This window comes from Alosa pseudoharengus, unplaced genomic scaffold (assembly GCF_046254945.1).
Source record: "Alosa pseudoharengus isolate Yale_2024_CS ecotype anadromous, Long Island Sound unplaced genomic scaffold, YU_APseudo_1.1 YU_APseudo_1.1_scf_12, whole genome shotgun sequence".
NCBI classification, from domain to species: domain Eukaryota; kingdom Metazoa; phylum Chordata; class Actinopteri; order Clupeiformes; family Clupeidae; genus Alosa; species Alosa pseudoharengus.
In genome coordinates, this window is record NW_027468587.1 from 9188973 (window position 1) to 9201472 (window position 12500).

Here is a 12500-nt window from a genome sequence, read left to right on the forward strand (position 1 = left end):
TCTTCCCACAGAAGAAGAAGAGGGGAATCTTGTTATTCTTTTTTTCTTTCGTCTCATCTCATATCTCTCTCTCTCTCTCTCTCTCTACCCTCCCTGCTCCCCATTTGAAATCTGGGACATAACTTCCCCTTTTCAAGGTAGATGAGAGGACGTGTTTCGGCTCATTTTAACCGCCACTTCACATGGTATGGTGACACACACAGACACACATACTCAGAGAGAGAGAGAGAGAGAGAGAGAGAGAGAGAGAGAGAGAGAGAGTGTGTGTGTGTGTGTGTTGAGAAGCTGGGTAGAGTGAGGAAGCAGTCCTATTCACTGGGGAAAGCCCTGCCTTGGCCCATTGCTGATTGTGCCGACTCAGAGACAGAGCAGTCAAAGTGGGACGCGGTTGCTTTAAGCCACTTTGAGCAATTTAGAAGGTGCTCCTTCAGTATATTTACTATTTAGGCATTTAGCTGATGCTTTTATCTAGAGTGACTTACAGACCAATTACAGGCTTAACTCGGGGTTAAGTGCTCAGGGCACAACGGTGCGCAGCCACAGCCAACTCACAACTGGTTGGCTTCCGCTGGGAGGCCTAGTTCCCTATCCACAACACCATCACCGCATGCCTGTGTGGGATGTCTGGGAGCCTTTAGTACTGCCAAATAACTTTTCTGACTAAACAGAACTCAAATAATCAAATAGTGAAGTAAAACTCATTATATCAAGTTTTCTCAACTAATTTGGCAAGTTCACCTAACAAACTTAAGAAACTGAGTTGACTCAACTTGTATAATTAAGTATCTAGTAAGAGAGAAGTTTTCCAAAGTTCACTGAACTTCTTAGTCAAGTTGGCGCAAGCGCATTGTTTCCTAACGTATCAAGGCGACCTGCGGCATTGCACGCTTGTCAGGAGGACAGAAGCCTTCCCTAACCGTTACCTGTATGCAGCTGAGCAGATGACCAGACAACATCATTGTCAAAGGTAAGTAAGACATTTCATTTTATCCAACATCCCATTGTTATGATAGTCAGCCTTTCTCGGTATCGTGTTGCTCTAGCTAAGCTGATCTAAATGCCCACATTCCGTTAGCAACTGTCACTAGCTAGCTAACGTTAGTGATATCTCGTTATGACTGTGAATGGTAGAAGCTTGCAATGTTCTGGGAAGACATAACAGGTAATGCTGAACCAGGATGTTCCTAAAACATTCACTTTCAGGAACAACTTCGTGTAAAATGGATGTCAGCAAGGAAGGTTCTTGGAAATAGTGTGGTGTTGTTGAAATAGTAGCTAGCTATTAGGCTAGGCTAGCCTACTAGCTAATCTTAGTGGCTACATTCCACAACTAGTGATAGCCGTACAGCTGCAAGGCAATGCAATAGTATAATTGTCTGGTTAGCGATTTCCCTGTTTTGCTTAAAACATGTTTGTTCCTCAAATATTCCCCTTTATAGAAAGACCTTTGTATGTGTCAGATGCCAGCGAGGATAGCTAGCTCACTGGAGTAAGCTAAACCCCTGATTAAACCTCACTCCCGCCCAAAGTTTTTAGCAATGTTTTGCAACTGCTGCCACCCCATCTGCTGAGCGCTGCATATAGGTTGAAAAAATTAAATGGCAATGTAATTTTTAATAGAATATAGAATAGAATGCAGCGCACATAAAACAATGGCAACTTGTGGAAATAATTATGACACTGAAGTTAGCCCCACATTCATCCAGCCCCACATTCGCCGATCGCGCTCCCTTAAAATATGCTCGTTCGGAGCCAATAAATGGACAAGTTATAGCTTCATCACTACGTAAATGTCCTCCAAGATGTTTAAAAAAGTCTACTGCACTGCAAACCTGACTAACATATGAAAACATTTTCTACTCTTGTTTGTTGTTACAGACTCTTCTGTTGCTTTGCAATGTAAGCAGTGTCCATGTAGAGACCCTCCTGACCCATTACAGGCTTCATCACGGTCACCAGGGAAAAAGCTGGCCCTGCCTCTACCCCCAGTGTGTGTGTATCTTTAAGACTTCAGGTACCTTACATTTTAATTTGGCACGGTACCATGCAAATGGCAAATCACCTCAGGTCAAAACTACATTTAGTGGTCAATATTGTGCATTCCAATGTGATTGTAGTGCAGTGGACATCTTGGAGGACATTTAGTGGTGAAGCTATAACTTGTAAGTGAGGATAGGAGCAGGCTTCACTCAATGTGTCTACTTTTAACCTTAAAAGTGCTGGCCTGGCTAGTTACATAAAGTAAAGTAGGAGAGAGGCCGCACTATGCATATATACACTTTTATTTGCACATACGCGTTTCGGCGTGTGCCTTCGTCAGTGTGCTGCTGTGCACACCGAAGAAGGCACACACCGAAACGCGTATGTGCAAATAAAAGTGTATATATGCATAGTGCGGCCATTGACCATTGTCTTTTAATTTATTTTTTGCAAATTTAGTGATGTAGTTCTGTGCTTTTCCACCAAGGATACAGATGCTGAGGAGGACTACTAGAGGCATGAAAATAGGAATCTTGACCGTCATTGAAGACGACCTCGTCATGAAAGCACCGGACACTGTCACCAATATCGCCATCGCCCTGGAAGAGACTGTTCTACAGGACATCAAGGATCTTCCATCTGCACTGGCCTACCTATTCGGACTCCTGCATGGCATTAATATGTTACCCGAAAGAACTGAAATATACGTTCGAGGTGTTGCAAAAGATTTTCCTGGGCCTTGATGCTGGCAGTTGTTCTGCAAGAACGCAGTCTTTCAAGATGAAGCTGCATGCCCTTGGGGATTTAACATACAGTAGGGGTGCCAATACTTATGAACCCCTGCATTTTAAGAAAGAACATTTATTTATTTATGATACATTATTCATTCACAAAGAAAATTGGTGTCCTTAAAGGTTGGATATTGGACATTGTTTTACTTAAGGCATTAAGATCAATTTTATATTCCTCTTTTTAGTCAACTTTAGCAGAGGTGCCAATAATTCCGGAGGGTGTTCAAACTGGCTGAAAATAAAAAACATTGTTTGATCTATTTGGATTTTTGAGTTGTTATTTAGACTTGCTTTTGGTTAGAGTCAATATATTGGTTGGCATTAATATATATTTTCAAGTTGGGAACATTTGTTGATTTAACTTGATTATTTAAGTTTTTCACTGTCAAGTAGAACTTGCTCAAAAAAGCTAGTGAAATGTGTTGACTTGTTTTTTTAAGTTGGAAGCACTTTTGATTCAACTTGAATTTTTGAGTTGCCAACCTAATGTAAGTCCACCTTACTTACAATACTGAGTTGGCATTACTAGATATTTCAAATTAAAAGCATTTTATTCAACTTGAATTTTTGAGTTGCTAACCTACTGTAAGTCCACCTTACTCACAATACTAAGTTGGCATTACTAGATATTTCAAGTTGGGAGCATTTGTTGATTTAACTTGATTATTTGAGTTATTCACTGTCAAGTTGAAATTACTCAAAAAAGCTAGTGAAATGTGTTGACTTGTTTTTTTAAGTAAACACAGAGAGTTTTTTTTTACAGTGTAGTTCCCTATCCACAACACCATCACCGCATGCCTGTGTGGGATGTCTGGGAAGCCTAGTTCCCTATCCACAACACCATCACCGCATGCCTGTGTGGGATGTCCTGTTTCAGGGTTCACACTGTGTTCTGACAGGGGAACACCCTCTGAAGGCCTTCCACACACGTACGCATAACATGCAGTTGGCCAATGTAATGGCTATACTACTCTGCTCACCGACACAATCTCTGAGTTTCGGAACATCCACACATGCTCTACGTAGTGCAGTAAACTGAATAGTGAGTGAATAACCACCAGGTACTCACTATATAGTGCACTCTGTGGCCAATGAGTGGATGTTCAGTGTTTCCCACAGAATTGGATTCAATTTGTGGCGGTAGCTGTGTGGCGGTCGTCTTGGTAGTGTATAGGTCTAATTGAGAGTCACTTTAAGACGTTTGAGGGAACCCTTGCAATTGTAACACAGTTGAAAGGCTGGTGATGTGTGGGTGCAATTCATAACGTTTTCTACATAGTTAAAATAAAGGTTCGTACTTCTCCTTGGGACAAGCACTTTTGCATTTTGGAAAACACTTTTCCATTTACATCGGGATTTTGCAAACATTCAGTGTCAGAGTCAACGAAATTGACAAGCAGCTGTAAGTAGGCTAAGCATGCTAAATTCGACATCCAAACGGTATTCTAACGTTAGCTTTGAGATACTGCTTGATTTCATAACTTAACTTAGTTTAGTCTCTTCAATGTAGCCTACTATGTTGTGATAAGACCTTAGCAGAGTTCACTTCAATGTAGCAGTTTTGAACAAATTTGCGCAGCATGGTCACGATGCTAAGCGGATTTAATAGCAATTTAGCCAGACGTCTTCTATGCAATGCTTCTATGTGGCATTAACAACAATCCTTCAACAATCGTGAATATTTTGTTAAATGCACATGCAGAGGAGTGGGGCAGCGGGCTACGAGAGAGAGCGGGGCGGGGCAAGGAAAGGCTGCGTGCGCAAAAAGTGCAGCTCAATGCCAATGCAAGGATTTGACCTTATATTTAATTTAAAGTAAATTAAATTAAATTAAACATAGAATATTCATCTGTGGCGACCGATTTTTATTTCGTGGCGCCCCGCCACAGATTAGTCAATGTATGGGAAACACTGATGTTTCAAACACAGGGACTGTAATCCACCATGAGTTCAACTGACAATCCATCATCGCTCCCTTTTCAATAGACCTCTCCAGAATATATCCCGCCTCCTAACTTCCGTATCCATCCAACTTCCGGGCGTGGATTGTCTATGGGAAATAACATGGCGTTTTGAAAGATCGTACCTGTCAAACTCTGTAGGTGACAAAGTAGAAAAAGCTGCTGGGCAGATTGGCCTACACACTTCTGCCATCTAGTTTCCACTGGATTTTTTGATTTTCGGTGCCGTTTAAGTAGTATAGTCTATAGTATACTACTTAAACGGCACCGACAATCAAAAAATCCAGGCCAATCTGCCCACCAGCTTTTTCAACTTCGCTACCTACAGATGTTTTACCGGTATGATATTTCGAAACGCCATGTTATTTCTCATAGACAATCCACGCCCGGAAGTTGGATGGATACGGAAGTTACGGAGGCGGGACTTATTCTGGAGAGGTCAATTTGTCCAGAGTGGTTTGATGACACCCTATCCAGGTGCTTCTCACTGTCCATTGTGGTGCTCTAGGACAGTGGTTCTCAACCTTTTTTCAGTAAAGTACTCCCTGTGAAATATTTTTTTTAGCCAAGTACCCCCTAATCAGCGCACAAGAATTACCACTACGCTTCAACAAGGACTCCATCGTTTGAGTTTTGACAGTGATTGACAGGTGATGGCGGGTGGCATGTGACAGGTTGGGTCGAACCATCCTGGTATGGGGGGACTCTGGGTTTTTAGGATAATGAAATGGAATAGCCTACTGAAATATAAAATTCATTATTCATATTCATATTAAATAATTGTTTTTAAAGTATTTTTGCATGGATTCTACTTTTTAAATATATGTATATTTAAAAATCTCACATACCCCCTGGAGTGCCTTCACGTACCCCCATTTGAGAACCACTGCTCAAGGAGGCCGTCCTGCTCTTTGCCAGTGTATAGGCACTCAACCCACTTGCGGCACAGATGGGCTCAAGTCTAATTCGAGTCTAATGACCTGACCAGCGGTGAGAGGTGAGAGGTGTGATCAAGTTCACAGTGCTACAGACTGCTAACTAACGAACAAGCATACACTTGATCTCTTGTAGTTTTCTCAGGGTTTTTGACAACTTCCTGGAGCAGTAAAAAAGTTACTCAGAGAGTGTAATTGGTTGCATAAGGTCCCCAAGGCCTAAGGTCACACAGGGTGTGGGAGTGTTTGATGCTGGGATTGAGGTTAGCTACCTCATATATACCCTCATAATCATATGGAGAGAGGAGCAAATTGGTTTGTTCTTCATCGTTTTGTTGACTCGGGTCAACGCTGCCGTCATCTGCGAGTTCAGATGAAAGAAGTAGCCACAGCGTGTGGCGCGGCATTCCTGATGAGAGCTCGTTTGCGCGAAACTTTCCCAGGCAAAGAAGGTGAGGCAACTCTCCTCGTGCTCCGACGCGACAGCTCCGACTCCCGCTAATTGGAACAGGGCTTGGGTGAGAAGCCTCCGTCCACCCACACCGCCTTGCACATTTCAGACGCATAATGAGGCTTTGAAGGTTGAAGTTACGCAACACGGGAGGAGGAGGGGGGGTTGGGGTAAGTAAGGAAGGAAAGGCAGAAAAAGAAAGAAACACAGAAATAAAGAAAGACAAACAGACAGGGAGGGAGGAAGAAAGAGAGGCAGGGGAATGGCTCAACTCGGTGGCCCATAACCGTCACTCATCCAGAGTGCATCATCGATCTGCTTCTGTGTCGCTGTGTCTTGCCGGAGCCCTCGCCAGACAGCATGCTGTGCCAGCACCGTTGGCCGTCAGTGAGAAACCCAATGTGCTTCGTCTAGATAAGCCATCTTTGGGTGAGAACGGCACAAGGCGCTAGCCATGTTGTGGATTGCTTAACTTAGTGAAACACAAAAGGTAGCTTGCCTCGTCGACAAAAAAACCAACAACAACAACCGCCGAGACCCAACTGTTTGATTTGATGTGGCTGCGGGACTAACCTGGGAGGCAGAGGAAAGGCGCTGTAGACTAATGATGCTGAGCGTGGGGGAGGAAAGCCCCACTGATCCCTGGCAATGCTTCCAACTGGAACTTCAAAACTATGCGGAGGGGCCGGGAATAATCACAGGGAATACAGAAGTACTTTCCCCCACCGGGCTTCGGAGAATCCCTGTGTGCTCCCCAACACAGTCAAATTCCCCCCACACACAGTATAGAAAGAAAAAAAAAATCCTCGCTTGCGTTTCCTCCTCTTATTTTTTGGGTCAATGAATTCACTCAATTCACAGCCTGTGGAAAAGTGTGTGTGTGTGTGTGTGTGTGTGTGTGTTTGTGCCTGTAGAGAGGATGTGCTGTGCTTTTGGTGGGTCAACTTTTTCCCGGAGAAGTGGGTTTGGTTTGGCAGCATGAGGAATGAGACAAAATGGTGGCCATATCGGGTCAGAAAACAGCAGATGTGGGAACAGAAGGAAGCAGGTGGCTTTGAAGTTAGTGACAGAGAGACAGAGCAGAGAGAAGGAGAGAGAGAGAGAGAAGGAGAGAGAGAGAGAGAGAGAGAGAGAGAGAGAGAGAGAGAGACAGGCAGACGGAGAAGAGACCAGAGAGAGGGAGAGAGAGAGACAGAGAGAAAAGAGACCACAGAGACAGCTAGAGGGGGGAGAAACAGAGTGAGAAAGAGGAAGAGAGATGGAGAGGAAGAGACCAGAGAGACGAAGCAGAGAGAAACAGAGAGAAAGGGAGGGAGGGAGAAGGAGAGAGGGAGAAGGAGAGAGAGAGGATTGAGAGAGTGAGAAAGAGAGAGGGAGTGAGAGAAATGTATCCGGATACAGAAAGAGAGAGAGAAAGAGTGAGAGAGATAGAGAGATGTGGCCGGAGATGGAGAGAGCAAGAAAGAGAACAAGAAAGGGGAAACGAGTGAACATTTGGTAGGGAGTGGTAATTGCAACTGCGATTATTAAAAGCTTTTAGACATGTGGGGTGGTATTATCAGGCTTAGCAGTGAATATTACAGAGTCACTCGCACACCAAACACAACAACATGAGCATTGTGTGTTCATTTGTTTCCATGTTAGAGCCACGCACTTGCATTATGTGTGTTGCATATGCATGAGACTGTGTGTGTGTGTATGCATGTGTGTGAGTGAGTGAGTGAGAGAGACAGAGACAGAGAGAAAAAGAGAGAGAGAGATAGAGAGGGAACTGGAAAGGGAGACGGAAAGAGAGAGAGAAAGTATGTATAACTGCATGCAAATACTTCATTAGTATATGCATTATGTGTCTGACGCTAATGATGAATGTCAATGCACAAAAACTAAATGTGTCTGTGTGTGTGTGTGTGTGTGTGTGTGTGTGTGTGTGTGTGTGTGTGACACTGAGACTGTCAGTATGTCAGTATACTTCCAAACCCCTATTCTAGTTCCAAACACGTAGCATATTCATGTGTGTGCACTCATGTGTATATGTATTCCTATGTGTGTGTGTGTGTGTGTGTGTGTGTGTGTGTGTGTGTGTGTGAGAGAGAGAGAGGGCGTATGTGTGTGTGTGTGTGTGTGTGTGTGTGTGTGTGTGTGTGTGAGAGAGAGAGGGCGTATGTGTGTGTGTGTGTGTGTGTGTGTGTGTGTGTGTGTGTCAGCTCGCACCTGAGCAGTGTGGCAGCGGGGCGCTCCACTGGCCGTTGAGCTGACAGGTGCGCGTCGTCTCGCCCACCAGCTCTCGCCCGCTGGAGCAGGCGTAGTGCACGGTGGAGCCGAACGTGAACTTCTCCCCGATCAGCACCCCATGAGGGGGCAGCCCCGGGTGACCGCAGTCAATCTCTGCAACGACACAAGAGCCAAGAATAGTTCTCCAAGTCAAAAATAAATAAATAGAGCCACCCACTACAGCACGATCTTGTATAGTTACATTTTATGACAGGAAAATGGGTCTTTCAAGGGACTACAATATGTGCATTCTTTTGAGGGACTACAATATGTGCATTCTTTTGAGGGACTACAATATGTGCATTCTTTTGAGGGACTACAATATGTGCATTCTTTTGAGGGACAACAATATGTGCATTCTTTTGAGGGACAACATAATGTGCATTCTTTTGAGGGACAACAATATGTGCATACTTTTGTGGGACTACAATATGTGCATACTTTTGAGGGACTACAATATGTGCATTCTTTTGAGGGACTACAATATGTGCATTCTTTTGAGGGACTACAATATGTGCATTCTTTTCAGGGAATGAGGATTATGGAACTGTTTAGCTGGAACTGTTGACAACGCTTCGGCACTCTTTTCCTGAGACAGACAGCTTCCAACTTGGACAGCACCTAACTCTCCGTATTAGCTATGGGCATATAACCCCAAGAGCAGCCAGTAATATTCACCAGTAATATTGTCTGCAAAGAGGGAGATAAAGCACTGCTGAAATCCTTTCATCTTCCAGTAGACTTGCACTCTGTGCACTCAACTCTGTCAAGTTTGATTTGGGATTGGATGGCAGAGATGCAATGTTACATCTATTTTAATCTAATGCTATGCTTGTGAAAGCAGTTTGCAGGTGCGATAGCAACCGGCACTCACGTAAAATGATTCTGAGAGGCATTAATGATGGACCAGAGGCAATTTACAAACGTTTCTGATCCCCACAAAAAACAGACACACACACACAGCAAGAGAGAGAGAGAGAGAGAGAGAGAGCGAGAGAGAGAGAGCGAGAGACAGAGAGAGAGAGATTGAGAGAGAAAGCGAGAGACAGAGAGAGAGAGCGAGAGAGACAGAGAGAGAGAGCGAGAGAGACAGACAGAGAGAGAGAAAGAGAGAGATTGAGAGAGGAATTAACACACAGTTGGGGAGTCAGAGAGGCTGACAACAATATTCTTTACAGAGCAGCTCAGTACCCAGGTCCCTCAGCTCATTCATTTACCATTCAAACTCCAGCTGATGAAAACACACTGCTGTACAGAGAGGAAGGACAAATCAGGTCTCTCTCTCCCTCTCTCTCTATCTCCATCTCTCTCTCTCCCTCTCATCTTCTCTCTCTCACTTCGACTCCTGTGCGCATTCTCTCTTTCAAGCTTTTGGGAACCGGTGTCCGCGCATTAGGAGTGCTTGTCAGAGACCCGGGTTCTGATCCAATTAGTCCGTGGGACGTCCATTACAAAAAGGGAAGGCGGCAGCCAATTAGCGCCTCGCGGCCAAGCGGCCCTCTCTCAACCAGAGCCAACCCGCTGCCGAGCCACCTACATAATCAGTGCTTGACCCCCTCGACCCTGCATTCATTACGCATTTTAAAAATAAAACACTGGGCGATGATGACTGATGTTGGGCAAAGAGAGAGAGAGAGAGAGAGAGAGAGAGATGTTAGCTAGCTGTTGTAGCCGTGGGCTCTTCAAGGTTTTTTTTTTGTTTCGTTTTAAATAGCACCAACACGATTCTCGCTGTGTGGAGGCTTAAAAGCTCAGCTGGAGGGTCAGAGAAACACAAGAGACCTACTCCTGGACCAAGCCATGCTGCGCAGAGGCTTAGGGGATGGAGAACCAGACGAGTTGACTCACCGATGCACTCTGGTAAGGGCTTGTCCCAGTAACCCATCGGCTGGCACGTAAGCACGGACGACCCGAAAAGGTAATAGCCGGGGTTGCAGTCGAACGAGACAACGGTTCCAAAGGTGAAATTGCCGTGCTCGATTTTGCTCTGCCTGATTGAGTTGGCTGGGATGCCCGGGTCGGTACAGTTGACCACTAGAGGAAGAAAATGGAGGATGAGTTAAGAAAAAGGAAGAATGTAAGTAGCAATAAAATACACACATCAGTCATGCTGCACTTTTAAAAAATATTACAGTCTGTGCTACAGAGGCACTTTGACCGGCAGCGTAAACAGAGACTGGCATAAATACAATAACAAATGAAGTCTTCAGAAGAGTTTCACTGCAGGGCTGCAAAGTCCCTGAGAATTCTCCCCCAGCTAGAGTCGTTAAAAAAAGTCTGAGCTAATCATCTTGCTAAATTTGGTTGGGACAAAATGCTTTTTATTCATACTGTAATTACAACTGCGGCATGCCTGGAACTGTCCAAACATGTCCGAAAGTCACTCATGCCCACCATTGAAAATTGAGTAGGCTTAAGTTATTCAGTCCGGTCATTCTGCCTCTGTAACATTTGTGTGTGTGTGTGTGTGTGTGTGTGTGTGTGTGTGTGTGTGTGTGTGTGTGTGAGAGAGAGAGACGTGTGTGTGTGTGCGTGCATGTGTGCCGTGTGTGTGTGTGAGAGATAAAAACAAAGTGTGTATGAGATAACAATGCAATGTGACTGGGATTTAGGGGCAGCTGGTTGGCTGGCGTACCTCTGCAGGATGGAGGCTGGCGTGTGTGTGTGTGTGTGTATGTGAGAGAGATGTGTGTGTGTGTGTGTGTGAGAGAGAGAGACGTGTGTGTGTGTGTGTGTGTGTGTGAGAGAGAGAGAGAGAGAAAGAGAGAGAGACGTGTGTGTGTGTGTGTGTGTGGAAGAGAGAGAGAGAAAGAGAGAGAGAGACGTGTGTGTGTGTGTGTGTGTGGAAGAGAGAGAGAGAGAAAGAGACGCGTGTGTGTGTGTGTGTGTGTGTGTGTGAGAGAGAGAGAGAGAGAGAAAGAGAGAGAGAGAGACGCGCGTGTGTGTGTGTGTGTGTGTGTGTGAGAGAGAGAGAGAAAGAGAGAGAGAGAGACGCGCGTGTGTGTGTGTGTGTGTGTGTGTGTGTGTGTGTGAGAGAGAGAGAGAAAGAGAGAGAGAGACGCGTGTGTGTGTGTGTGTGTGTGTGTGTGTGTGTGTGTGTGTGTGTGTGTGGCGGTACCTCGGCAAGTCGGAGGCTGGTGACTCCACTGCCGGCTGGCCTGGCACTGGGTCTGGGAGGGCCCTTCCAGGATGTAGCCGTTGTTGCACAAGAAGCTGACCACGTCGTTGAGGTTGAAGCCCTCGCCCACCGTGCGTCCGTAGATGGGACTGCCTGGGTGGCCACAGCTCACAGCTGTTTTGCGCCCCAAAACAAAGGAGGCCACGTCATTAACAATGGCTCAGCAAAACGAGGTTTTGGTGGCAGACGATCATTTACTGACTCATTGATCTATCTGGTGCATCGAAAAGCCATGGATTTTACGGTGCAATATACTATTTTACTGCCCTCGTAGGCCTACTGCCCATAATTCTGTCATAATATGACTGACTGGCAATGATAAACATAAACCATCAAGTAAAACCCCATTTTATGACGTGCTCTCTGCCCATTACGTAGAGACGTGCACTTGCCCCTTAAACGATTCTTGGAATTACTACACAGATTGCCATGGTCTACATTGTTTGCGCAACTGTAAATGTATTCATGCGTGCATAACATCATGCTCCGTTTTTTGCCGTAAGAACTCCAGTATGCAAACCGTTCGTTTAATTAACCAGAAAATTGGCAATTTGAATAGGGAGTGCCTCTGGTCTTGTTGACATAGTTAATGTGCGGATTTATCAGCTAAAATACCTGTTTACATCTTTGCTCAAGCTTTCTGTACCCTTTCTGTGCGGTTTGTTTGCTTCCACTTTATTAGTGTTTGCTCTGTGATTGTGACGTACTTTTGAGTCGAAGCATCTGCTCGATGAATTGTGTAAAACGTGTAAACAATTTGAGAGCTTGCTGTCTCAGTTCTCTTCGAATACTCTTAAAGTAAACAGGTCTTCTTCTTTCAACAGGATTTATTGTGTGTAGGCTGTTTGTGCCAGAATTAAAAAAAATAAAAAACTGGATTCATGTCAGCTCAGCATAGGTCAGGTCTTGACTACAAATGAAATTCAAGGTCTA

General features: G+C 44.8%; 1 protein-coding gene and 1 long non-coding RNA gene across 2 annotated transcripts in view; one reads left to right on the top strand and one right to left on the bottom strand.

The window, feature by feature from the left end:
* The window catches only part of csmd3a (CUB and Sushi multiple domains 3a), a 228235-nt gene that overhangs the window by 38150 nt on the left and 177585 nt on the right, over positions 1-12500 (bottom strand). The window contains exons 54-56 of the mRNA XM_076280031.1: positions 11508-11681; positions 10238-10423; positions 8330-8503 (exon numbers count right to left, since the gene is read on the bottom strand). Coding sequence (XP_076136146.1) covers positions 8330-8503; positions 10238-10423; positions 11508-11681 — 534 coding nt within the window. The remainder of the gene's footprint in view (positions 1-8329; positions 8504-10237; positions 10424-11507; positions 11682-12500) is intronic.
* LOC143118895 (uncharacterized) lies at positions 819-3031 on the top strand. The gene is made up of 3 exons (XR_012986225.1): positions 819-967; positions 1879-2014; positions 2468-3031. It is a non-coding gene; the product is annotated as an uncharacterized LOC143118895 (long non-coding RNA).